Source organism: Cyprinus carpio, chromosome B5 (genome assembly GCF_018340385.1).
Source record: "Cyprinus carpio isolate SPL01 chromosome B5, ASM1834038v1, whole genome shotgun sequence".
Lineage (NCBI taxonomy): Eukaryota > Metazoa > Chordata > Actinopteri > Cypriniformes > Cyprinidae > Cyprinus > Cyprinus carpio.
The window spans coordinates 4051797-4079118 of NC_056601.1; the positions used below are offsets into that span (position 1 = coordinate 4051797).

At 36.1% G+C, this 27322-nt stretch overlaps 1 protein-coding gene across 1 annotated transcript; it reads right to left on the reverse strand.

Annotated features, from left to right (window-relative positions):
* Nucleotides 1–293: 293 nt before the first annotated feature.
* On the reverse strand, nt 294–26372 carry LOC109085737 (SWI/SNF-related matrix-associated actin-dependent regulator of chromatin subfamily A member 5-like). Its single transcript, XM_042723705.1, has 25 exons — nt 26189–26372; nt 24429–24512; nt 20353–20519; nt 20121–20221; nt 18872–18972; nt 18398–18577; nt 18113–18268; nt 17810–17941; nt 15632–15700; nt 15413–15522; nt 11260–11486; nt 11014–11135; nt 9985–10137; nt 9717–9849; nt 7668–7813; nt 7305–7433; nt 7002–7112; nt 5811–5924; nt 5571–5693; nt 5335–5467; nt 3472–3590; nt 3146–3220; nt 2910–3047; nt 1466–1576; nt 294–952 (listed from the first exon to the last, which is right to left on the reverse strand). The coding sequence occupies exons 1-25, from the start codon at nt 26243–26245 to the stop codon at nt 893–895; spliced, it is 3051 nt and encodes a 1016-aa protein (XP_042579639.1). The 5' UTR covers nt 26246–26372; the 3' UTR covers nt 294–892.
* Nucleotides 26373–27322: the final 950 nt, after the last annotated feature.

Here is a 27322-nt window from a genome sequence, read left to right on the forward strand (position 1 = left end):
ATTTTTGATTAATCTTTCTTCTTTTTCATTATATACTAGTTGAAAAAAAAATCCCCCACCTAAAATAGTCTTGTGGTTTGCAAGTGACTGAGTCTGGTTTTGGCTACTTGGGTCACTCCAAATAATTTTAAAATAGAAAGCTTTTATTGCTTGTTCTGTCATTCAATGCCTAGTTAGGACACAAGATTTTTTTATCTCCATTACACAAAGTTTGTAAAGCCAAAGTGGCACAGTTTCTCGTCTACACTATAAGCATATAAGATATAAACATAAATAATAAGTAAACAAAACCAACCGATTTAGTTTTTTAATAATACTGGGCTTGTACATATAAAGATCAGGAAAGGTTCAAACAAGAGTGCAGACAAGAATGTGTAAAATAGCTTAACTGCAACATTAAAATGGCACATGAATGTATAAAAGAGCTTAAGAAGACTGGATGTGCAAAGCTACTGATCACATAGATTAAGGTGCAGATCACAGAGACCTTAAACGTACAATAACAGAGTCTCAGGCAAAAAGATTTGCATTTATAAAACACAAACAAGATCAGAACAGGCTTTAAAGCCCCCATTTAGCATGCTAAATAAATGATATGAACAAAGAACATTTTGAAAAATTGCTTAATAAAAACAAGCTTTAGCAAAACGTTGTGTAGCTGCCAACATTTATGCAGCCCGTGGGACAAAATTCAATATGATAAGGAAGTATTTTGGATGTCCCAAAAAAGCTTTTGTTTTGCTATAAATTTACATGTTTATTTTTAAGAAACTGGTGTTGAGTCACAGATATAACAAATAAAAACAGAACGTCAAAATGCTGCAGAGAGGCATCTGAATGTTGTAGTGCTTCGTAATGGGGAGCGGGGAGCAAAGAGCTGCGGGCACAGGAGTCAGGTACGAGATTTCTTCTCTTTCCTGTCAGACGACACTTCGGCTTTACGCTTGTGAGCCTGTGACAAGATGAAACAAACAGGATGTTTTTAGGAACGTTAGTATGACTGAGACTAGATAGATAGATAGATAGATAGATAGATAGATAGATAGATAGATAGATAGATAGATAGATAGATAGATAGATAGATAGATAGATAGATAGATAGATAGACAGATCTTGCTGACATTATAGGCAGTTAGCATGTGATGGAACGGTATTGAAGCAAGAGAAAAGTGGCAGAAAAAGGGGAAAAAATGCTCCTTGCCCCAGGCAAAATCTTACAACTCACCATGCACATGATCTAATAGATAGACAAGATACATAGACAGACAGACAGGTTTGAAATCGTCAGTGGGATATACTATACTTTACTGCGGACAGTAAATCTGAGGGGATTTTTGATCATTTGCATGTTGTTCTTGTTCAGTTGTTCAAGCGTGATTCTGAACTAGAGAGAAAGTCTCTGGAGACGGGAAGCACGGAGCACAACAACAGATGGAGCGAAAAGAAAGAAGACAGGACGTATTACTGATTGTCCTTTGGGTGTTCTTCTCTTTTTCTCAGCGCGCTCTTTCTCCTCTATCTCCATGTTCTCTTTCTCAATGAGAGAAATGAGCGTGTTACAGCGGCGCTGCAGCTCCTAGCAAACCAGACAAAACACACGCAAGGAAACTCTTTCATCATCTCAGCACAAGAGTTACACATCACATCTCATCGACTTTTACAATTCCTTTCAGGCATCAGACAAGCATCTGCACCCACACTCTTTCACAAACACGCACGCCAATATGACCTGAAAAACATCCCTGGATCTAATGTGATTAAAAACAAGAGTTTTTCATTTGTGTGAGACACGCATACACATTTACTCGGCTGTCTAAATGAGAACATTCCACAGGCTTTTATCCTTTATTATATTGTTTTTACATAAACACTACAGACTCATCTTAACCCAAGCCATAAAAGTATTCTTTATTGCATTTTAAAGAACCTTTTTCCCCACTTTCAGCATTTTTTCAATGCTGTCCCCAAAGTACAGCTAAGTAAACCTACACACAACCACAGAAATTCTATCCGTATTAGACTTCCCATTCACATCTAATGTGAGCTGATGGTAACTGTTACATCAGCCTATTAATAATAAATTAAGGTGTCTTTTAGACTCTTTTTCATGTGGTGATGCCTCTTAAAGAAGGCATTGCAACTGACATTTAATGTCCCTTTTTTAAAACTCTCCCCTATATACAGTCAAAGCAAAAATTATTCAGACCAGATTTAATTTTTGATATTTTTTGTACTAGTGGGTGCAGGACACTATAGTTCATTTATGTAAGTGGGGATAGCAAAATAAAGTAAACTGTGACATATTATACCCACAAATTCTTCATACAGTGGACTATCAATAAAACTGATAAAAAGTTGGATTATTTTTTTTTCTTTAATTGCTAATCCGACCTTTTTACAGTCTAACAGAAGGATGGCATTATTATTATATTATAGTCATATTTTAATACCATTTTCGTAACTATAGCAAATAAACTGTGGTAATGTGAGAAATGGTGAAGGTGTCTGAATAAATTACATATATAAATTAATTCATTTAATTTCCACACCTTTTAAATATATTTGCAGGTAATACGTTTCATTTTGTCCATTGATTTTCCAGTCATTCAAGATTTTTTTTTTTGTTTTTTTTTTTATGACAGCAAATAAACTTGCAGAGAACAATTTCTTCAAGAATTTTCAACAAAAATATCCCCTGATATTTCCTAGTTGCCTATGTCTAGGACACTGGGACAGTACTCTAAGATACATAAGTTTGCTCCATGTTTACCCTTAAATGTTACATATACTGTAAGCACCTTAAAGATACAAATTAGCTTTTCCTAAAGTGTTCATATTAGTATCTTCTGAAAAGGTACCGCCCAGTGACAGTTTGGTACCTTTCTTTCTGAGAGTGTGTGAGTTCTCACCATGGCAGTCCTGGATTTGATGAACCAGTCAAATCTGAATTGTGGAGCGTTCCGTACACACTGTCGAAGTTCTTCATAGACATATTCTTTATCAAAGCCCATCTTATGCAACATGCAAATCAGAAACCTGTCTTCCTCCTGCAGGCACACACACACAAAAAAGAAAAATTTCCATATTTCAGGTTCTTCGTAAACACACTACACACAAACTCACTCTCTCTCTCATATGCACCCACCTCTGTGTAGTTCTTTCCTTTGTTTGTGCCATATTGTATGCGGAGCTGGTAGAACGGAGCCTTGTACCGTGCTATCTACAAGTACACCAAACACACGTCATCAAACAAGTAATACTTCCTAATTATTATTGCATCAAAAATTTAATTTTCTCTGAAAGTTTCTTGCTTCGTGTGATAAGGCTGTGACTTTATTGCCTAATACTGAGGTTGCAAATCATCAAAAGCAAGGAATACTAAAGCTACCACACAATCATAATTCAGCAGCCATTAAAAAAAACAGGCTTGTCAACAACATAATTGGCATGGCAAATTTTTGAAAGGTTGACCTTGGCATCCAAGGCTTTTTTGATGCTGATGCGTCTTTGGATGCGAGCTTCTCCTCGCTCTATCTGAGCCATGATCTTCTCAATATCCTGCAGCTCATTACAGCGTTCCCAAAACACCGCTATCATAACAACAAACAATGTGTAAGGAGCGTGTAGTTATTACAGCAGAGCAGTGAAACATTTTTTTGCGTGGTGTAGTTACTTGAGTATTTTATACGTTTACATATGTGTGTAGTCAATACAGCTGTGTACAATGTGTACAATATGAATGAGTCATGATTACTATGTGCCCAAAAACAGACTAGTCGATTGGCAAAGTTGCTTCTTTTTTTCCATGATTTTTCCTTAAATATTTTTTAAATTATTCTTTTCTCTTAAATGCTTTAGCAGTTTGCACTAAAATCAACTTTCAAGTATTAAACTTCAAGTACTGAAATTAATAAGATATGATTACAGCAGTTTTATTCTAATAATATTAAATTTATTGTTTACTCTTTCCCCGCCACTGACGAGTTTTTACGGCTTTTCGTGTTTTCACTGTTATACACTCGGGGGCGCTATTACACATCTTTTGAATGCGTACAAAATCTCCCGAACAAAAAACACACATGAACAGGATGGAAAAACTAGAGATCTTGTATGTAAACAGAAGCATATGATAATAATGCGATCATCAGCAATAGACAGCATATAAATGAAAACTGCATAATGTTGTGGAATAAAATAATGATCCAGGAAATGGTATATGGCTGTGCAAGCTTTGGAGGTGTTGATGGAAGCGATTTACTGGATTTATGCTTTATTCATACTGAATATTATCCAGATGTAGTTTGATTAAAAAAAAAAGGTGATTTTTCTCAAATTATACATTTTTATGAAACCTACCTATATTCAAGCATTGAGAAAAAAAAAAATGCTTTAAAGGAACCGTATGTAGGCTTGTGGCCTAAACTGGTACTGCGATCACTATAAAAATACTGTAGAGCGGTGTATCCCCTCCCCCTACCCCCTGACTTGAGGTTGCCAGATGAGCTGCAGGATTCAGCAGAAACATAGGCTGCTTCAATGAGCTTCCAATGGCAAGTGACGAACAGACGTACACAGTAAGTTTTTTTTTCTGTTAATTATGTTTATGCTTCATGAGAGATATTTTGATAAGTAATTATGTATTTCTGAATTATAACGAGGTCTTTTTGATTTAGTAACATTAGACATTTTTATCCGACTGGAGTTAGGGTAGGTTACAGCAAAGCTGGCAACACGGATCCCAAAACACTACTGACTTCGTGATTGGTAGATAGGTGGAGGGAGGCGCGTCAGGCCAAAAACACAAAATGACAACATCAACATCAGTTGAGGGCTGCAAGTCCACTTTTTAAATGACAATATCCTGGGCGGACTACCGTTGTCAATGATATAAGTATTTGAAATGAACATGATTTCTTAATGTCTAGTGACACATCAGGGCCATTTTATGATTAATTGAAACTGATTTCTTACATACAGCTCCTTTAAGCTAGAAAAAACAGATTTACAGCAAAATATACTGTAGGCCATCAAATTTGAGTGAAAATCATCAAAATCGCTGGCAGTGGCTGCCAACTTTTTTCAAAAATACTGGCGGGGAAAGTGTTAATTATTGCTATAATTTCTCATATTACTATGTTTAATATTTAATATATTCTTATTGTTTTTACTTTTTTCTTTTTCTTTTTTGGATCTGGTCACAAGAACCTAAAACAAGCCAAATTATATAGGGTTTCATAAGACCATTTAGTTCAACTCACCGACTAGTGGACATTCCTAGTGAGTTATTTCTAAAGATGTTAGGCTTGTGTTTATTTGCACTGGTGTGTACTGTACCGGAGTATTCCATGACTTCCTCAGGCGTCTTGCCTTCCACCTCTCTGGCAATGTTGTCAATGTCATCACGACCATACTTCTCATTAGCTTTAATAAACTGATTGAAATCACGCTTGTTCCAGTTTGTGAAACCCTGGGGGAAAAAAACCTTCTGCTGTAGCTCTGCTCTGTACTTTGCACATTTACAAGTGTGTATGAATGTGTAAGCGAGTGGCAGAGAGGATGATTATGTGTACCTGTGTGAGTAGTTTCTCTTTTTCCTCTGTCTCTTCAGGTGTGAGGGGTTCGGCCTCGTCTATCTTAGCTTGTTCCTCTTTTTGAACCTGTGCTGAATTCGGGATTTCTGGATTACGTGGAACCTACAATAAACACACGTACACAGTCACACACCGCTTTAGATCAGATGCTTCATCAGCAAAAACTTGAGCAGACTGTACAGGAATATTCAATACAATCATGACGTACAAAGAGCTCACCTTGTATCCGATGGTTTTCCTGTAGTAAAGTATCTCCATCTCCAGCAGCTCAAAGAGCCGTGGTGGAAAGAACTGAAAGTCCTGGATGTTGGGCTGCTTTGGAGGCCGAGGAGCCTGGATCACATCCACACACACATTCACACACAGTTTTTGATCTCTCCACATACACTTGTTGTGCAGATATTTTCATGCAACCATCTGTGTGATTCTTGATGTGTACTGTATGATGCAATTTTAGTATTATTTACAGTACATACTATTACAGTATTTATTAATATTTTAAATTTGCCTCTAATTTTAGTGTAAGTAATTCTGTTGTGCTTTTGTCTTTTTATTAGCTTTTTTAGTTTTATATTTAACTACAGTAATTTTAGTATTTCAGCTAGTTGCCAAGGAAACATTTCTACTTTTTTAAGCTTTTCATATAATATTCAGATTTATTTCAATGAACAAAGATGATTATTAAAAGTTTTAGTTAACAATAAAAGCACTGACCAATATAACATAAAATAGAAGAGTGTCATAAATAGTGAGTTTATGAGCAGAAAATCGAAATATATCGCAAAATACATTCACAAAATGTATTGTACACATCATATTTATATATTTTATAATAAAAAAGATGGAAGGTTTATGAATATAACAGAAACACCTGCAACTGTCATAAAACTGACACTATAAATTTACAAATTGGATTAAAACAACTATAGATATTAAGAAGCTGCATCAAAGGTGCAATGTTCCCCTACAACAGGAAGTAGAACACTGCATTTACTTCTTCTTCTTTTATCCTTATTGATGTTTTTATGACTTACAGTGCACTATTCGAACAAAACGTCCCTCAGGAACAATCTAGTGTTAAGTGTCTCTCTCAAGGGCACAGAAGTGACAGGACAGACAGAAGAATGTCCAGTTCATGAGGTCATTTTCTGAGTCAGCGTTTGAACCTGCAACCTTTGTGTTTCAACCCTTTATCCATTACCTCCCTCCAATATACGATGACACAGCGCCCTTCAGCTGAGTTACTACTGCTGTTTACTTTAACTCACTGACTCAGATGAAAACAGTGATCTGGGTGCATTATTTATTGTGTAGTAGGCTTGTGTACACTGTACTTGCATTAGAGTATGCAGTCATGAGTTGCACTGACAATAAACTCATTTCAGTGTCTAAACTGTGCACGTGTGTTACCTTCGGGGCTCTTGGTTCGCTGACTCGCAGTGCTTCCCTGAAGTAAGCATCTACAGCGTAATTGGCCTTCCTTTCTCTCTTAGGAGGCTCGATCCATTCGATCAAACTTAGCTGCACAACACACAGAACTCTTTAAAACACTTAAACACACATACACTTCTACAGTCTGTGACATGAAAGTGCAAAGCTTAAAAAGCTGCCAAATGCACACTGATAAGACTCTTATGCACCTCAGAGCTGCATTATATGCAAGTATGAATCGATTCCCACCCAGTAAACCTCCACACACACACACACACTAACTTTTTGTTTCTCTCTATAATCCTCTCCCTCAAATTTGTAAAGGCTGGTCTCGGTACTGCCTGTGTCCATGGTGAAGTTCCTCAGCGAGCTCTCGCCGAGTTTCTTCAAGCGTTCATTCATCTCTGCCGTCTGAGAGGAAGAACAGGCATCAAATAGAATTCAAAAGGGTTATATAAAATCAACCAGAGTGTAAGAGTGGAAAATTCTCATGATGTGAAGAAAATCTGATGGGTTTTATTTATATTCATCAGTTTGAATACGAATGCCTTTGAATCTGAATCTGAAGCTATTATGGAGTTTACCAGTGAATTTAACCAACTATATAGTTTTCAGTCTAGTCTTAATTTGTTTGTGTACACTTGCCTTCTTGGCGCCTCTTTCCAGAATGGTGTCGATGTCTTCATCTGTTAATTCGCTGTCTTTAGAGGCAAACACGTGCGTTGCTCCATGGCGAATCATTTGTAGCATTTCATCCTTCCCTAGTTTATTCTGCTGATCAATCAGCCGTCCTGTAAGAGCACAAATAACAGCACATCACTGTTGTTTAACACATAAGACAGGCATAAAAATACTAAAACTGCAATTGGTTGTTAATGCACCAAACTGTTCAATTACTAAAATACTTCTTGTGAGACATCAACATTTATTCATGGGATATGGTGTATAGAAAACTAACAATGTTTTTTTAATGTTTTTTTTTTTAAGTCTTATTAAGTCTTCTGCTCACAAAATGAAACTTTGAAAATCAAACAGAGTAAAACTGTAATTTTGTGAAATATTATTACAATTTAAAATTTGTTTTCTACTTTAAAGGGGTCATATGATGCGATTTCAAATTTTCCTTTCTCTTTGGAGTGTTACAAGCTCTCTGTGAATAAAAACTAAAGTCTCAAATCCAAAGAGATATTCTTTATAAAAGTTGAGACTCGTCCACGCCCCCTTGAAACGGCTCGTTCTAACACGCCCCCACATCTCTACGTCAGTATGTGGGAAGATTTGCATAACGCCGCCCAGATGTTCACGCAAAGAAAGAAGGTGTACCTTTTATTCTCGTTGTAGTATTGTTGTTACTACTGCCGCCATGTCGTATAGACGCTGTGTGTTTCACTGTGAAAGTGAAACTACTTGTTCGGCCTTCCAAAAGAGGATGATATCCACTTCGTCATGCCTGGAGCTGATCTGTGCTGGTCGCTGTGGAAATACATCAACTTCACGCTATGGATTGCCAAATCAGCTTTCACCAGCCCGGGGTCGTCACATGTGGTTGCTGAAAGACCAAGGTACACTCTTTCGTAGAATTCGCCTGTCGCACCGTTCTCAATCCGCCCGCCTCTGCTCACTCAAGCCGGCCACGGTGTGTGACGCTGTTTCGTTGAGAAAGCAAAACTACTTTGTTTTTGCCTTCCAAAAGCAAACACGACTAGAAATCATGTTTATATCACGTTTATAATGGGTTTTATGTTTTTGTCTCGTCGCTCCGGCCGGACAAGGCCTCACAATATGTTAAGAGGCGTAACAATTCTGTCATACGCTTGAGGCATTCGGCCATGTCAGTATGTGGGAACACGCTGGATAGCTTGCCAATCACACCACACCTTGCTTTTCAGAGAGATGAGCCTTGTGAAAATCAACGCGTTTCAGAAGGCGGGGCATAGAGGAGAAATAATAATGTACAGTATGTGGAAAATAATGTGTTTTTTTAAACCTTAAACCGCATAAACACATTTCATTACACCAAATACACAAAACAATGTTCTTTTTAGCAGCATCATATGACCCCTTTAATATATTCTTAAATGTAGTTTATTCCTGTGATGGCAAAGCTTTTCAGCAGACATTACTCAAGTTATCAGTGACCCTTCAGAACTCATTCTATGCTGATTTGGTGCTCAAGAAACATTTCCTATTATTATGAATCTTTACTGTCACTTCTGATCAATTTAATGCACCCTTGCTAAATAAAAGTATTTTATTCCCCAAACTTTTAAATAGTAGTGTAGACACACTGGCCACTAGTAAATACCACTAGGTTTCAACATCAAACACCAAACTCATGCATCCAATACTAGTTCAAAATCTGCTCCAGTGAGATCTCTATTAGCATCTACAATTTGCAAACCATTTGTAGAGTTTTGTTTACTTTTAGTTATGCAAATACTTATAATTACACATTTGCAATACGAAGTTTGAGGGGTTTTTTTTGTTTAATTGACTGTTAAATCCATTTGCCATCTCTGCCATTACAGCCATTCAGAGAGAGAGAATTACTGTAATTACTTTTAAAACATGGACACCTTAAAATTCACAGTTTAATATTTATATTTTTAAAGGTGTCATTATACATGAGAACCGCAGAGAGACTGAACTGTAAGGAATAATTTTTACTCTGTTTTACTCCTAGTGTGTTCATACCCTGCTGAATCACTATAGAGTCCAGGCGTAGCTTCATCTCCGCTCTCTCCACAATCCTCTCCTCCACTGTGTTGTCTGTGATCAACCTGAACACTTTTACTGGTTTCCTCTGTCCGATACGGTGAGCACGGTCCTAAAATACAGTACAAGGCATAACAACAACCATTTAAAACAACAGTCATAAAGAACGCTGGCACCTCTCTGAGGCTCACAATCATTAAGTTTACTGAGCTTGGTTTTGTGTGTGTGTGTGTGTGGTGATTCTCACCATGGCCTGCAGGTCCACCTGTGGGTTCCAGTCTGAATCGTAGAGAATCACCACATCAGCTGTAGCCAAATTAATTCCCAGCCCACCTGCCCGTGTGCTCAGCATGAAGATAAATTTACTGCTGTTCGGGGCATTAAAAGCATCTATGGCTTGCTAATGCACAACAACAGAGATAGAAGGACAGCATTTAAGAGAGACAGAAATTATTTATTTGACTTATATAATTATAATTCATATGGTCTACTTATCATTGGTAGTCTGTTGGGGGTCAGTGCCTGATATACATAAAGCAATTCACGTATACAACTGATTTTTACATGTTTAACAAATTTACACATAATGAATGAAATCGAATAGATTCTTATTCTACACAATATTACTTAAAATTCACTAAAAACATTAAAAACAGGCAAACTGGTTGTTAGATTTGAAATTGATAGAAGAAGAAGCTAACACATTTAATGTATAGTATTTGAAAGAATATTCTTAGCATATGAATGTGTCCAACATCCCCATGTAACCACAGACTTTACATTCACCCCAGAACTGATCAGCGGTTTCCATGAGTACCAGGTTGGTTAATCAGTGTCTTTATATAAACTCTGCTGAGATTCTGTACGTGTCTCATAATTTTATAAAGCCTGCTGATTTCCTTTCTTCCTCTTGGTAAATCATTCCTTTATACCTTTTGGTATTTAGAGATGGGAATCGTGATTTAAAAAGGTGACAAGTTTCCTTGTAACATGCCATATTCATTAATTCATTGAATTTGTTTGCTACTGACAAAACTTATGTGTCTTTAAGTGAAAATTTTTGTCTAATAAACCAGTCAATTAACTACTGATTCACTATTAATAACTGACTCAAAAGAGTCATCTTTCATCATGAATCGATGAACTATGCCGGTTATGCTATATTATTTTGATTAAATAATAAATGAATTGGCTCATATGAGCCATTTGTTGTCTAACATGCATGTGCCTGTATGAAATCATGCTATTTAATGTATGCATGTGTCAGTATGTGTACCTCTCTGGCCTCGTGAGGTGTATTGCCATCCAATCTGCAGTACTCGAACCCTCTCCACATGCAATAATCTTCCAGAATATCCAACATCCGTGTCATCTGGCTGAATATTAACACTCTGGATCCTGTACACACATATATCCAGGAATGCATGCAAAAAATACATGAAAAAGTTCATCTGCATTCTAACTAAAAACATGCCTAAATATCTGCCCATTAAAAGCTAATAAACCCACACACACTGCTCACCTTGCTCTTGCACCTTCGGCAGAAGTTTATCCAGCACAATCATCTTGCCACTGTTGGTGGCTAAGTGTGTGTCCGTGGTGTATGGGGGACCAGGCTCTGCCCCGTCAAACAGGTACGGATGGTTGCAGCATTTCCGCAGCTGCATCAGAATATTCAAAAGCCGCATCTTATCCATCTTACCGGCAGAGTTCAGGATGTCAATATCCTTCATTAGGATACGTGTGTACCTGGTTAAAACAAGGACATAAACACTTTGTTAATGTGTGAAATTTTATTTTAACACATGACAATAACTACTAATTGTTTTAAATTGATTTTTGACTGGGCAGGATGGTTGACTACTCTTTTAACAGCCTACTAAATGGTTGGTGAGGTTGACTAGTGCAGTGTTTCCCCTGCCATTATTTTAGGGGGGTGCCCCACCCTCCCTTAAAGGTCAAGTTAATTTTATTTTCTCTATAGTGCCAGATCACAACATAAGTCATTTAAAGTAGCAACTAGAAAGGCCGCGGTGTGTATTGTATTAGAAAGGATGGTTTGGACTTGGTGAGTAGTTATCTTAGAAACAGGCAACAATTTGAGGAAATGGGTGAACAGAAATCTTCAAATATGAACATAACTTGTGGTGTACCACAAAGATCGGTTTTAGGTCCAAAACTGTTTATCATTTATATCAATGATATGTGTAGCGTATCTAAACTACTAAAATACTAAAATTTATTTTATTTGCGGATGACACAAATATTTTCTGTTCCAGGAATAATTTACAGCAGCTTTTGGAGGTGATAACAATTGAAATTAATAAATTAAATACCTACAAAAACCAATTTACAATCGATATGTATATATTATTAATAATGTGAGATATCTGGAACAGACAATGTATTATTTTTACAGTCAAATATATTGAAGTTTATATTATTATATTATATTTATATTATTATTATTATAGATAAATTAAATGCCTTAAAAATTTAAATACACAACACAGAAATTCTGAGGAAAAAAATCATAAGGCTATTGTAAGAATAAATTAAACTTGTTTTTATGCCTTTAAATAATTAGACATGATAAAACACAGAATTTGGTAACAATAAAACTTAAGGTTGGAATTTTTTTTTAAATTTTTGTTAAACTTTTAATAAATTGATGTTAAATTGTTTAAGTTTCATGATTTTGATTATTTTAGACTTGCTTTTTGCTTAATAAAATTTAATTTAACCATTAAAAAGGAGTCCAGAAAAAGTAAAACTGAAAAAAATGGAAACCACCCCCCCTGCTTTATGTGAGATATTTTTGTGCTGTTATGACTGAAATAAGAATCCTTGTAAGAAACATGTCTAGTTATGAGTCAGTTATGACCCTAAACTAGTCTAATTATACAGGGATGTCTTATACTGTAGTCATTCAGACAACCCACCGATGAGATGAGTTCAAAATAATAAAAAATCTGGCTGATAAGCAACAGCGTTTGTTTACGTTATATTTTCATTTCACCAGTACATAGCACACACAACACTATAAATAATCACCCAAAGTGTTTATCAAACCATATGGCAAGTTTTAAAACGCCCCCGTGAAAATGAAGAGAGATGTAAGTGATGATTTGCAGAGAGAAACAAGAGATTCCCAATCTCGTTCTGCGGAATAATTCATCCGATATTGATCATTAAGTTGGATGACACTTTTTTGCCTTTTTTACTTGAGAACAGAATCAAAAAACACAGCCCTTGGTAAAAATTTACAACTCAGTCCATCGAAGTTCTAAATAATTTGCAATCTCATGCAGATAACAAAAGCACATCAGCATTTACTGTACATCTAGGGGTGCTCCGATTGATCGGCTACTAGGAATGGGCCGATTACCGGTTTCAAGGTATACCGTGATTTGAAAATTTCACGGTTTCAAAACCATTAATATTGTCCATTATAACGTTCCTGCGGTATGCGCTGTTTTCCATGTCTCCTCAAAGACTGAAAGAGTAGGAATCTCTCAGACTGAGTGCAGTGTAGAGAGTAACACTGAACCCTCCTCTTCCTGTTGGTGCGAGCGAGCGGTCAGTCACGTGTGTGTAGGAAGGCCCAGGTAGACTTCACAATCAGCGTTCCCTTTCATCTCGCACACAGCCACGTCCACACAGCTTTCAAAAGTATACTCAACTGTAGATGAGCGCGGACAGATGAGCTTGACACATGCGCAGTACCACGGGGTGCGCGGCTGTCCGCGAGCCCTCTTGATGATGAAAATAACGTAATGCCAACGGTGCGCAGGTGGCTGGAATACTTTGGCCTTTACGCAATTGGCAACCGGCTGTTTTTTGCCTAATTGCAACTTTCTGTTCTGGACTTGCATAAACTGCGTTGCAATGCAATCATTTTCTAAAATGTAATTTATGTGAAAATATCAAGTCTGTTAACACCCGTTAACAAAGGCCAGAGATGCTGAAGATGGATGCACAGAGAAAAATATTGTAGCAGGCAGATCACTCACTGTTCATGATGCATGAACTATTGGAGGAAAATCCTCAATACTGATTTGGGGGTTTACATGAATGTGTTTTTTGAGGGGAGCTGACTGTCTTCTGAAAAGTTTACATGGTATAATTTCACAAAGCTTGTCAGAACATTCTGTTTTTGCTTCAAATTAGGTTATTATTAAATCAAATTATGTGTATGATTATTATTATATAACTAAATGATATGAAATGATATAAATGATATGTATATGAATTATATAACTAAATAACTGTAATTACAGATTTAGGTTAAATAAAGATGTCAGTCTTTATTTTTTTCTTTTTAGGATACAAATCAAAGAAAAAAATAAACTAATTCTAATGTTTCTAATATTCTGTATGTTGCTAAAAAACAAAATATATTGTGTCCAGTGGGAAAATTTTTTTTACCCAGTCATTTAAAAATAACATATTTCAGAGATGTAATAACAATACCATGAAACTGTGATATTTTTGCTTAAGGTTATCATACCGTCAAAATCTCATACCGGCCCATGCCTATCGGCTACTGATCACTATCGGCGGATAATCGATTTGGGATGATTGATCGGCGGTCTCTATAGAGGCCGATCTCATAAACTGATCTCAAGCTGATGATGCACCTGTTGTCAGTGGTTTGGCGTAACATGCAGTGGCACTGTCTCAGTCTCTGTCCAGCGCGGGTGAAATAATTAAAATGCTAAAGATGAGCTACAATTAATATTTCTTCATTAAATAACATAAAATACTGTGAAAACTTTCTGTGAGACATAATTTCACACAGCGTGAGTGAATAACCGCATGCTCTCTCTCTTTCCCTCTTTTAAAAATGTGCAAATGGCTTCAAATCAAATCGCATCTGCACTATAAGAGAGTTGAGACAAGAATTGTCACTTGCACAATCAAGGCAGTGTTGCATCATCACTAAAGTTTATAAATTGCATTTCTTTTTAATTCTTGCCAGAGTTTAAACCATTTAGCACTTGCACACTCTCCTGGAGACTGTGCGCTCATGCACACTCGAAGCGCACACACATAAGGCCAGGTTCAAACATACTCCGTTTGCAATGCACATATAGCTCACAAAATCAGGCTTGTGCTGCATGTAAGCTATTGTGCAACAATTGCATGATTGTAAAAACAAAAATGCACTACATGATCAAACATTTAGGTGAGACAAATATGTATTTTTAAAAAATGCCCCCTCCACCCTTCCCCTCTAACAAGAGTCACCTAAGAGGGGAATTTCCCCCCATTTTCAAAAATGAAATTCAGGCCCTGAATAAATGTCTAAAAATCCTGATTGGAGTATCACTATAAATAATTCTACATGATAAAAAGAAGGCTTTAAATAGACTGGTATCGGTGATCGTATCGGCAGATACTGCTTCCTGTGATCCACGATCGGTGATCAGCCTCAAAAATCCTGATTGGAGCACCCCATGTACATCTTTATCAGATGATGTCAGAATCTGTCCCTGCCCACCTCTAAATGTTGCTTCAGTGATATGAATTACAACACATCTGGTAAACTTGCACTTTACTTTTAATGTGGCCAAGTGCTACAGGACTGTGATCCAGTATCTGAAAAGGGGCCTTATGTCTCATCCTCTTAACAAATGTTTGTTTTTAAGGAAGTTGTGAGTGTGTGATCTTACCATTCTCTCTGCATTTTACTGAGCCCCAGGTAAATCTTCACCTCTTTCTTAGGAGGAAGACTTTTCTCCACCTCTGCTTTGATACGACGCAGCAGGAATGGACGCAGAACCTGAAAACAACCACTCAATAGCCTTAACAGCCAATCATTATCATCATCAAAAACTACTTCAATGCTGAACAATACTATAAATATCTTCCAAAGAGAGGGTAAGACTCACTGCATGAAGTCTTTCAACCAGCTTCTGGTCACCAAGACAATTATTTGTGTCAAACCAGGAATCAAAATCCTGAAATTTTAAAAGACACACAGATAAGTTTTCTTGGTAATAAAATTTGATTGACTTCTACTGTCTTTATACAGATCTAATATTATTGATATGTTTTCATTTAGAAATTATTTTTTATGGAGACCTGTTGGCTTCTCACCAGGTTATGATCAAAATCGTGCCTCTAAGACTATGATCTACGTTATATACAGTATACAGTTTCATTTTTCTTATGATGGCATTACTCCAGTTTTCAGTGTCACATCTCTCTGATGACAAATCAGCATGATCAAAAACTTCTATGAATGTATTTTTCTTCAAATAACAAGTCAAGAGAGTAGGGGTGCAACGGTTCACAAAATGCATGGTTAGGATCATATTCCAGATTTTAAGTAGCACATTGGATAATTTTTCAGATGAGCAAAAAAAAAGATTCTTTATTATTTAAAGAACTCTTTAATACCACAGCAAAAACTAGTAACATAACTAATAAAGGTCAAGCCTTTTTAAAGACAAGTGAACTGTCAATAATAAAATAAGAAAAATAAACAAATTACAAGCATAGCCTAGATAAAAAAAAAAATTAAATAAAAATGTACAAATAAAATAAAATTAGTTTTCAGGTACAGAAATGTAATAATTACATGTAAAATAACACTGCATAAGCCCTATTCGGACAGGACTAGTTTTCTAAACTACGTTTGTGTTTCGATTCTTACCACCTGACGTCTGCGATTTTCACGTACCAGTTCGGACGGGACTAACATCTCCGTGTTTATTACAGAGGTGGGAGGGTCTGTTTTGTGCATCTGGGCGTCACAGAGATCACGCGCTCTGTATGGGTGGGTTGGTTATAGCCATTCGGATTGATAACCATTAGTATTATTACATAATAAATACTAAATGTCTGGTATTGAAAGAGAATGTTAGTTTTTTGTTTGTTTATTTTATATTGTTTTTTTTTTGTTTTTTTTACTTATTATTTATTTTATTTTTAATTTTTTTTGTAGTAGGCTAAACCCATGTTTAATTTTCATAAAGTACATCTGTAATTAAAACATTATGTAACTGAGTGCATAAATGAACGTGAGTAATCTTACCTGATGCTGATATTACAATAGCCAGTATTAATAGTTTACGTGATCTGGCTCTTGATTTTATTATTTTAAATTTTTTATCATTATTATTTCTTTGCCGGGAAGCAAATATATCAAACATGCGCGCGGTAAGAGCATCTACGGTAATTCACATTGGCCAAAACACACAAGGAAATGCGTTGTGAAATAAAATATCGCCGGCAAACACAGACATTCGCATTCGGACGGGATTAGTTTTCTCAGAGGATCACTGAGTTTGCTGAAAAACAGTAGGTAATTTGCTCTGGAAGTATCACAGAGGTTGTGTGAGAAAAACACAGACGTGGCAGATTCGGACGGGATTAAAATCACCAAGTACGTCTGTGAAACACAGATTTCTCTAATGACCCCCTGTAAAACTAGTCCCGTCCGAATAGGGCTATAGTGTTCACTGTATAAATGAAGCTTTGTTGAAAGGTGTGTTTTGTTGTTTAACATTATTGACACGGAAATCAGCAGGTTTTATAGGCTTCTGTCCCTTTAAGACCTGATGCATGGATTCAATATAATGATACACATGCGATTTCTTTCACCACTGTTTAAGTTCACTTAAGACATAACCGACTGCTTAAGAGAATAACTGCCAAGTCATGGATACATTTTGGTACAGATACATTTTGGTAGCCTAATTGGAAGAAACGACACTCCCAGAACATCAGGTTAGCGATTATGCGAACCTTGCTTTCAGAATAAAAGTATTAATTTCTTTTTTTTTTTCTTTTTAGTAAATAAATAAATCTTACTAGTCCCAAACTTTTGAAAGGTACTGTAGAATCAAGGAAATTAATATTCAGCTAAAAACAGTCTGGAGCCATTTTTTCCCAGTCTCTTTGCTGATTTGATTATAAACTTGGTTTTATAATCTAAAGTGTAGACCTCTTTAAACACACAGCACATTTGTACACAAACTTCCAACACAACTGCGACAGATACAGCAACTTAACGTGTGGGAGGAGATAAAACAGGCTGCAACATTTAAAAAAGTATGACTCACACTGGCAGAGTTGAACACATCAGGCAGCAGAAAGTTCAAAAGCGACCAGAGCTCATGTAGATTATTCTGCAGTGGGGTACCAGTCAACAACAGACGATTGGTCGTCTTAAACTCACGCACAATCTCTGACAACTGTGAGCCGGAGATAAAAGAGAAAGAGACAGGAAAGATGGCTCTGAAGTCTTTTCCTCTGTATCAGATCATTAAATCATCTCAGAAGTGTTATGAGACATATAGCTCTGCTTTTTTAGTTACTCTTGCATTAATTGGTTCTCATCAGTTTTTTTGTCTGGGTTCAAATACCTTTGATTTCTCGTTTTTGATACGATGTGCCTCGTCGATAACCAGATAGCGCCAGTTAAACTTCTTAAAGACAGATTTCTCCCGAATCACCATCTCGTATGATGTCACGCACACATCCCATTCACCGGGCATCATCACGTCACGTATGAACGCTGCCTAAAAACATGCACATACTAATTAGGACTGATTAATTATAATACAAGCATTTTGGAGGACCTGCTGGTAGAGTGAAAGTGGGTAGAAAGGGCATAGAAAACAAAAACAGAAGGACTTGAGCAGTCTTACTCTTTCATCTTTATCCCCAATGAGACAGACGGCCTTCAGGGTGGGCACCCAGCGCTTGAATTCATTCATCCAGTTATGCAGGGTAGATTTGGGCACTAGGACCATGTGGGGGCCGGGAATGTTCCTGTAGTGCTTCAGGTAGCCTAGCAACGCGATTGTCTGCAGGGTCTTACCCAGACCCTGAACCAATCAGAATACAGAAATCCAGTGAGTCACAGTCTAAGACATCAACAACACAGACCCAGAAAAATCACAGTCTTACTTTAGCCTCTGAAAAGATGCTGGAGCCGCGTTTTCATTGTAATGAATGTGTGTGGTTCTGCAATGACGCATATTCAGACTATTTCTGAAAATGTAGGCGTTCCATAAAGGACTATCATATAGTTGCTTTTACCTGCCACCTACCCCATGCTGGATTTCAATGTGTTGAGCTTTATTGTAAAACATTAGAGAGAAACAGATTGGGGTTTTTACCATCTCATCAGCCAGGATGCCATTGATGCCGTTTTCATACAGAGAAATCATCCAGTTCAGGCCTCGGATTTGATAATCTCTCAGAGCTCCATTCTTAACATCTGTCAATGAATCAAAAATTAATAATCAGCAGCCATTGAATCCGATCACAGGCGAATGAGCTATAATAAATCATCTCATGAAATCAAGTACTGGAAGAGGTTCTTAAATATTACACATCACATTACAGGTGTCTTTTGTTCTTGACAGCTTGATAACACAGTTTGTGTGAACTTGTTGTCACCTTGTGTGTTATTAAAGGTGCAGTGTGTAATTTCAAAACTATAAAAATAATTGCAGTTTCCAAGAGGAGCTCAAACAGGCTATAAAGTAAGAAAAAGGTCTTAAAATTCTAAAGAAAATGAGACAGAAAAATAATAACGATGCATGGGCTCTGTGGGATTCTTTGTGCTTGGAAACAATCGTTATTGTTGCCATTCCATTTGGGACTGTTTCTGTTGCAGAAACTTCACATTCCTCCTGTAAAGCAGTGGTTCCTAACCTTTTTGACTCCAAGGCCCATCAACAAGAATTAAGGATAAGGATTTTTATACAGTATATAAATATTACAAATATTTTTTATTCACAATTTCTACCCCGATAAAATAATTTTGAGCTTGGCATAACTAGAAAAAAAATTACTTAGTTATAAAAAATAACTAGTTAAATCCTAATTAATCCTAGTTCTTTAAAAAAAATTGTGTGAATTAAAAGAAATTATTAGTTTTTTAGTTGTTATTTTTATGCTTGTTTTGTTTAAGTCATTTTAAGTCATCTTGAGGCACCTTGGAATTTTGCTGAGACCACTTCTGTTAAGAAAATTTACTCACTTCAAACATGCATTTTGTTATTTATGAATAACTGAATAATTTATGAATAATTACGAATAATTTATGAATTATTATTATTCACAGTTTTTTGAATGTCAGGAACATCAAACATTCATTTTTTTTGCTTGTCTCATTACTAAATGTCATGCCAAATTAAAAGTTGTATAAATCCTCTTTTTGTGTTCTATGGAAGTAATAGCAGCATATGGGTTTGGAATGACATGGGAGTGAGTAAATAATAACAGGTTAATCACAATTTTTGTTTTTAAATAACCAATACATTAAAGTACCAATATTAATTGCTATTTGTATTTAAAACAGTGTGAGACTCATTAATAAACAGAAGCAGACTGACTGCTCATAAAAACATTGATTCATACATGATGGTGACTCCTCAAAACGAACAAGAACATTAGCTGCCTTCCTGCTCTCAGATAAGAGTTCCTCATCCTCCTCCTGCTCTGTTCGACGATGGCGGTTACTGAAACACACAAATAAATCAAACCAAACTACCATGATGACACATGTCTGACCAGCAGCTTTAGGAATAATCTCTAATTTATGCAAATGAATGTGTGAGCATGCGTGTCTGTGTATGTGTGTCTGACTCACTCTCCGACAGACAGCAGGTTCTGTTTCTCATCCAGTTTGATTCGGGGTCTCCCCACCTTGACCTTCAGAGGTGAGGTGGGGGATTTCTGACTGGCAGGCTGAATGAAATGGGCGAACAGCTCTGTCTGCTTCAGCAGGAACTCAAACCTGTTGGCACGGTCTGTTTTCTACAGCCAAGGGAGAGATCAAGGTTTTTAAGTAAATTATGATCTGCAAATTATTACTTCAAACTCAATAAAAAATTATTTTTACTTTACAAAGTTTTGTTAAAAACCTACCCTGAAAAAAAACACTTTTGTATTAGACATTCTAAAACTAATTGGATGATTTTACATTATTTGTATTTCATTATAGGGCTGATAATGCGATTTTCATGCGAATCTCGTCAGTAAAGCTGCTCCTGTGATTAGTAGTTAATCTCCAGCACGAGTGTTCAGATGGAGCAGCATTTACTACACAGAGCCGTAGTTCACTGACAAGCTACACAAAATCACGTTCAAAATCGCAGGTGATTCATTGCTGATTTTGAACACAATTTTGTGTAGATTGTCAGTGAACTACGGCTCTGTGTAGTAAATGCTGCTCCATCTGAATGCATGTGCTGGAGATTCTGGAGATGCTGGAGAAAATCACGTTTGATTTTTTGCACAGCCCTATTTCATCATTTAAATATAATTCACAATTTTGCCAAATATGACCTAAACTGTGCCTGAAATCTGAAAAATGCTGAATTCACAAGCAGTATATAAATGTAGGAAGTAGGGCTGCAACTAACGATTATTTTGATAATCGATTAATCGGTCGATTATTTTTACGATTAATCGATTAATCGGTTTATGTACTTATATTTTAGTTTTGCCCATTTTTTTCTCCCAAGTAAATTATTAACAAAGGGTCTTTATCATTCAACATAGACTTTTTAGAGATTTTAACCATTTTGCATTGTCATATCCTCATCCAAAAACATACCTGGAGTTGTGTTTTATTATGTGTTATTTATCCTTTGTCGAACTCTTCTGCAATCAAAACACTGACCCATACATACTCTAGCAAATTTTCACAAGGAGATTTCAAATAATGTTTTCACCATGGCAATCCTTAGGGCTCCTAAAGTAGTTTAACATCCCGAACAAAGCTTATTAAGGAATCTTTCAGAACATATTATCACGAAGAATAAGAATAAAACAGAATTAAAATTGCAGTAAATTGCATTTTTTCTTATTTTTTTTCCTGTAAACACACAGCTTATACCGTGGGAAACAGCTTTATAGCTTATGCTGTGAAATTGTAAACAATCCTTCCAATAAAGTGCCAATGGCATGAAACCTGAATGGAACTCACATTTTAAAGTAAAATTTAAAGTAAAATCCATCAGAAGGTTGTCCAGAAAAAAAATTGGACACACAAAAAACCTGCTGTGTGAAAAAGAGCAGTGAATGCTTAGAAAAAAAAATGCATTTCAAATACATTTAAACATTAACCTCTCTCAGTCAGTCATAATTAGGCTGCATAACTGAATTATGAACTGGTAAATGACAAAGCTTTAAATGTTAATTGTTAAAAAGCAATGTTATCAGCTTTTACGACTAAACATTTGCAAACAACATTGTACTGCAGAATCTGCACAAATAAAAGTCTTTGCACACTGTGATTTTCATCGGATTTAAATATGTAGTGGTCCTTATAACAGTGCAAAATTCAAAAATGTAATAAAGCGATAAAATGTTAACAAAACAGCTTATGCCTGAACTGACAGGGATTTGACTACCTGTGGGAAATGAGGCAGAACACTATTCACTCATTATTTGAGAAAAACTTTGCATTTCAGTGCAAAAAGGTCAACATGTCCAAATGTTCAGGGCTTAACAGGCTTGCTCTCTTTTTGCTCCCACACTTTGGATGACTTCGTCCGATTAGTTTTATCTTCCGCTTTTTTCTTTTTCTTACTCGAGCTTACTTCACTGCCGCCTGCCTCACCCATCACGCTGAATGCTGCAGACAGAGAGACGCTGTGCGGGAAGCCCGTGACATAAAAACGAGGCCAGCTATTGGCTAGTCGCTACTTCTCCTGCTGTACTGGCTGAGTAAAACCTCCGGTGGCTCATTACTGCCACACTTTGGTCACCGCAGATTTAAAAATATGCACGAAATGAGCCGCTTACGGCAAATAAAAATTATTTAGCAACGAATCGATTACTAAATTAGTTGAAAACTATTTTAATAATCGATTTTAATCGATTAAATCGATTAGTTGTTTCAGCTCTAGTAGGAAGGCATCTAGCATGTCTGAATTCAGTATTTGCTTAACATCTAGTAAGTTCCTTCATCTGGTTGATTTCACCTGACTTGACTCGAGTCAGACTTCAGTCGCAAATTTTAGGACTTGAGACTCTGTTTGTTTTTGTACGCATCGCAAACCTAACCAACTGACGCAGCAGGCAAGCAGAGCGTGCGCAGTATTGCCAACTTAGTGACTTTGTTGATAGATTTAGCGACTTTTCAGACCCCTTTAGCGACTTTTCCCCCCCAAAAAAAGCGCCTAGTGACAAATCTAGCGACTTCTTGGAAAAACCTTTTTTAGTTTCTGAGACTCGCCGGTACTGCTGCACGAGCGCAAGGTTTTGTTTTCCCAGCGCCAGTCTGTATTTCATATTCATCCCGTTGTCTTACAATAGAAACAGAAAAATTTACCAGTGAAAACAGTTTTATTAAGAATTTGGCTGCATTAAAATACAGTTTGTGAGCACTATCAAACTTAATTTTTTGCAAGTGCAATGCATTGTAAATAGTTATAAGGAAATGTCAGGGTTTTTTTTAGCACTTGGTATATGCATGTGTACAGTGTCTAATAATTGGTCTTCAGTGTTAGACTTTAAGTGAAAAGCCTATGGATATTTTATGGGGATGCATAAAAGAAAAAAATCATACAGAGTTGCGAACCCAGCTATGCATACACAAACAAACAAAACAAACAAAAAACCTCAAACCTGCAAGCACAACCATGCACATGCAAACAAATAATACACTTTCACTCATACATGCACACACATTCACTCACAAATATTAATAAATCACACTCACTCAAATCACCCCTCTCTCTCTCTCTCCCTCACACACACACAGATTAATAATGTACATTATAATCAGGTACAACGTTTGTGTGATTCAATTCAATATTTTTTCTTGTTATTGTTATTCTTTTGTTAAAAAGGAAGGATCTAACTTAAAGGCATACTCCACCCCAAAATAAAAATTTTGTCATTAATCACTTACCCCCATGTCGTTCCAAACCCGTAAAAGCTTTGTTCGTCTTCGGAATACAATTTAAGATATTTTGGATGAAAACCGGGAGGCTTGTGACTGTCCCATAGACTGCCAAGTAAATAACAGTCAATTTTCATTTTGGGGTGGAGTATCCCTTTAAATATGTGTTCATGTCCCATAAAGGTGATGCCTGTTTGAAGAATGTCATTTGTTGGCATGGAAACCATTATACTTGAATTGTTTAATACTTTTTCTTGGTCTTCTTCAATGTTTGAGGCATATTGAAACAGCTGTACCTAAATACTTTTCATGCTTTTGTGTTGGACTAATTTCAGTTCCATCTACATTTTAGGCTATGTAGTTTTAATTTTTATTTATTTTGTATTTTTAGATTTTTATTGTATTAACAACTCTGCTGTATGTGGACACCTTCTGAGTAGAACTGTATATTGCCGTTTTTTTTGTTGCAAATAAAACTCCCATAGTCCATGAATACTGTAGTTGTAAGTTATTTTAATATATAAATTCAGTTAAATCATCAAACATTTGTATGACTAGACAGTGACTTGCTTGACCCAAGCTATGACTTGACTTGAATTGCTTGACATAAAGCAGTGACTTGGACTTGCTTGAGACTTGAAGGTTAAGACTTGAGACTTACTTGTGACTTGCACATGTGTGACTTACTCCCACCTCTGATGCAAACCTAATTCTCACTGTGGTTAGCACTGACTAACACCTCAATGTATTTAAAAACCAGCTTCCACTACATTATACATTAACAGTGTGGATTAAAAGTGTAATAAACTCACTCTTTTTTCCTCATACTCAGGGTCAGCCAAGCTCTCCTTCACAACTGCTTTAGGAGGAGGGTCCAGGAGAAATGGTGGGTCTTCCTAGAAACACAAATCAAAGACACACATTAGTACGTCACCAAACCCATTTGTGGTAAAACAAAAAGGTTTAGGAAATTTTTTTAGGGTTGTTAGGCAATTTATTGAAGGTCTTTTAAAACAAGTAAGACTGACCAACAAGTAAATATTTACATTTTTCATAATGAAATAGTGTAGAAATAGTTAAATAAGGGTCACTGTATATCGTACTGCAAGATTTGTCCTGCTATTGTGTTGGTGAACAGAGAAATTATAATGCATTATTAATTTTTCAAGATTGTTAGATAAATATAATTTACTGCATGTACGGAAACATAATTAACAGGAAATATATAAACATCAATCCGAGGGCTGCACAGTTAATCAAATTTCTAATTGTGATTACAATCAAGAATGCCACAGCCATGCAATCGTTCAAAGGCAAAATTACATAAGCCAAATTACATTATTATACATGCTTAAGAGTTGTATTTTTTTTCTACAGGTTAGCTTAAGAGTTATTTCCATTGTTTTCATTTTAGTTTTAGTATAACATTATAATAGCAAAACAATACAAGTGTTTCAGGAAGAGTGTTTTCAGCTTGTTTATAACAATATGGCATGAGGTTGCTTCAAACAATAGCATAAAGCTTTTCAAAACATAATTTAATGTAAATTTGTAGGGGATCGTAGGGAATAATAGGCGAATATAATTTTTGTCATAATCGTGCAGCCCTAATCAAACCTGCTGAAATATTTATTGGTTCAATTCAAATTTATTTATGTTCATCAGCCTCTCTGAAAATTCTCTCACAGGCCACCGCTGAAGAAATTACACTTATTGATGTTACTATGTCCAGAGAAATAAATTAGTTTTTTCCTTTATTATCATTTTAATTGTTATATTTTTAATTGAGACATTCTGTTTTAACAGCTGTATGTAAACAGGTGTTTTTTTGTTTTATAATGTAATGGTTATAAATGAAAACCTTTCAAGTAAAAATACATTTACTACATTTCTTTTCTACAACCTGCAGTTTGCATTTTATCTAGACCATAACACTGATGACAGGATGTGGAACAACATGTTCTATATATATATATATATATATATATATATATATATATATATATATATATATATATATATATATATATATATATATATCAATACGATATTTACATTGATTATTTAAACGCAGCAACACGAACATCCGTGTAAAGTGTGACCAAACTCATGTAACATGTTTACATCGCTTAGACTCTTTTTGACACTAAAAGCTGGAGCCCAGATGAACTGCTGATAGTGACATAGGATCAATGCTCTCACTGACCCAGGCTTACATAAGCTCAAATAAAGCCAGAATGACAGAAACAGTTCAACTGACAGAAACCGTGAGTATGTGAGCGTTTATGTACGCATGCCTGCATACAGTTGTTGACGTCGAACAGACAAATCTGCGTGCGTTCCGTCTGCGGCTGCACAAAGAGCGGCGCAACTCTGCATGCAAATGTGTCAAAGCCACAAAAACACGCTCTGAAACACTGAGTAATAAACAGCTAAAGCTCTGCAGATGTGAACTGAACTCCGCCTTCCCGCCATGTTCCGTTCCCCCAAAACACGGATGAACTGGAAACTTCTGCATCCTGCTTTTCATGTCCGTCTGCTACACACATTCTGTACTTCTCTTTCTCTTTACCTCTTCCGTCTCCGCGTGAGCCTCCCGAGAAGTAGACGGTAGCTCTTCGTCCGACATGTTGGTTAATGTACGAAGCTTTTCATGAGTTACTGGTGACCAGACAGTAAGTTATAAAACATAATTTTGGTGTATGCGTCATGACAGGACCGTACAGTCACGGCGCGCGCACACGCCCCTTTCAGAGTTTCATACCAAATCTCGCGAGAACAGAGTCCTCCATAGGTCCTTTCAGAGCTAGATCTCGCGATATTATCAAATGCTCAAAAATGGGCAACTGTCAAACAGCAACCACTGAGACACAAAGCGGGAGATCAAATGTATCATATTGTTTTTTTTTTAACAATGTCTCAACTTAAACTAAATGCCCTGCTTTTGTAAATCGACCAGATTAGTATTGATATTATAATTAAAAAACGGCAATAACACATTGTATGTTTTTGTTTTCAGATGTTATGGGTTCTATTATCATGCATAATGATTATTATGATGTTTCGGGTCAAATGACCCTAACCGGTTTTAATACAGTTCATCAAAAACAAAACGAAAGATACCACATGATAAATAAAATAAACTTATATTTAACCATTTGTATAAGCTATTTATACAAATAAAACTGGAAAAGTCATGAGATATTTGTTGTGGTCAGTGGGGATCCACTTAAAATATTAAATAAAATGACAAATAAAATGTAAATGTTTGTAATCGAATGGACAAGGAGTAAGGATAAGACATAGCTACTAGAAAAAAAATAACACATTCATAAAATGTGCATTTTCATATATCCATATTTTTTTCAATACATTATGAAATAAAAATTAATTTATTTATTTATTATTTATGTGTTTGTTTGTATATTGGTTTATTTTTATGCTTGTTGTCTACCATTTTATGATATCTTGAGGCGCCCTTAGAAGTGTACTGAGACACCCTAGTGGGCCCCGGCCCTCTGGTTGAGAACCCCTGCTTTTTATAATAATTACAATTTTATTAATTTTTCAAATGTATTTTATGTTTGTGCTTTTGGAAGTTATGTTTACTGCATATGCAGGAGCATAAAAGGTGGTAATATTAATAAAATATTTTGTGCCAAAAAAAGTATTTTGATATAGATATTGGTCACTAGATGGCAGACAG

Bases quoted from the DNA above. Each gene is read 5' to 3' on its own strand.
- LOC109085737 (XM_042723705.1), bottom strand. From the start codon at position 26,245: ATGTCGGACGAAGAGCTACCGTCTACTTCTCGGGAGGCTCACGCGGAG. The intron at 24,513-26,188 runs GTAAAGAGAAAG...TTGTGTTTCTAG, and splicing joins CTCACGCGGAGACGGAAGAG to GAAGACCCACCATTTCTCCT. The intron at 20,222-20,352 runs GTGAGTCAGACA...TGTGTGTTTCAG, and splicing joins AACCTGCTGTCTGTCGGAGA to TAACCGCCATCGTCGAACAG.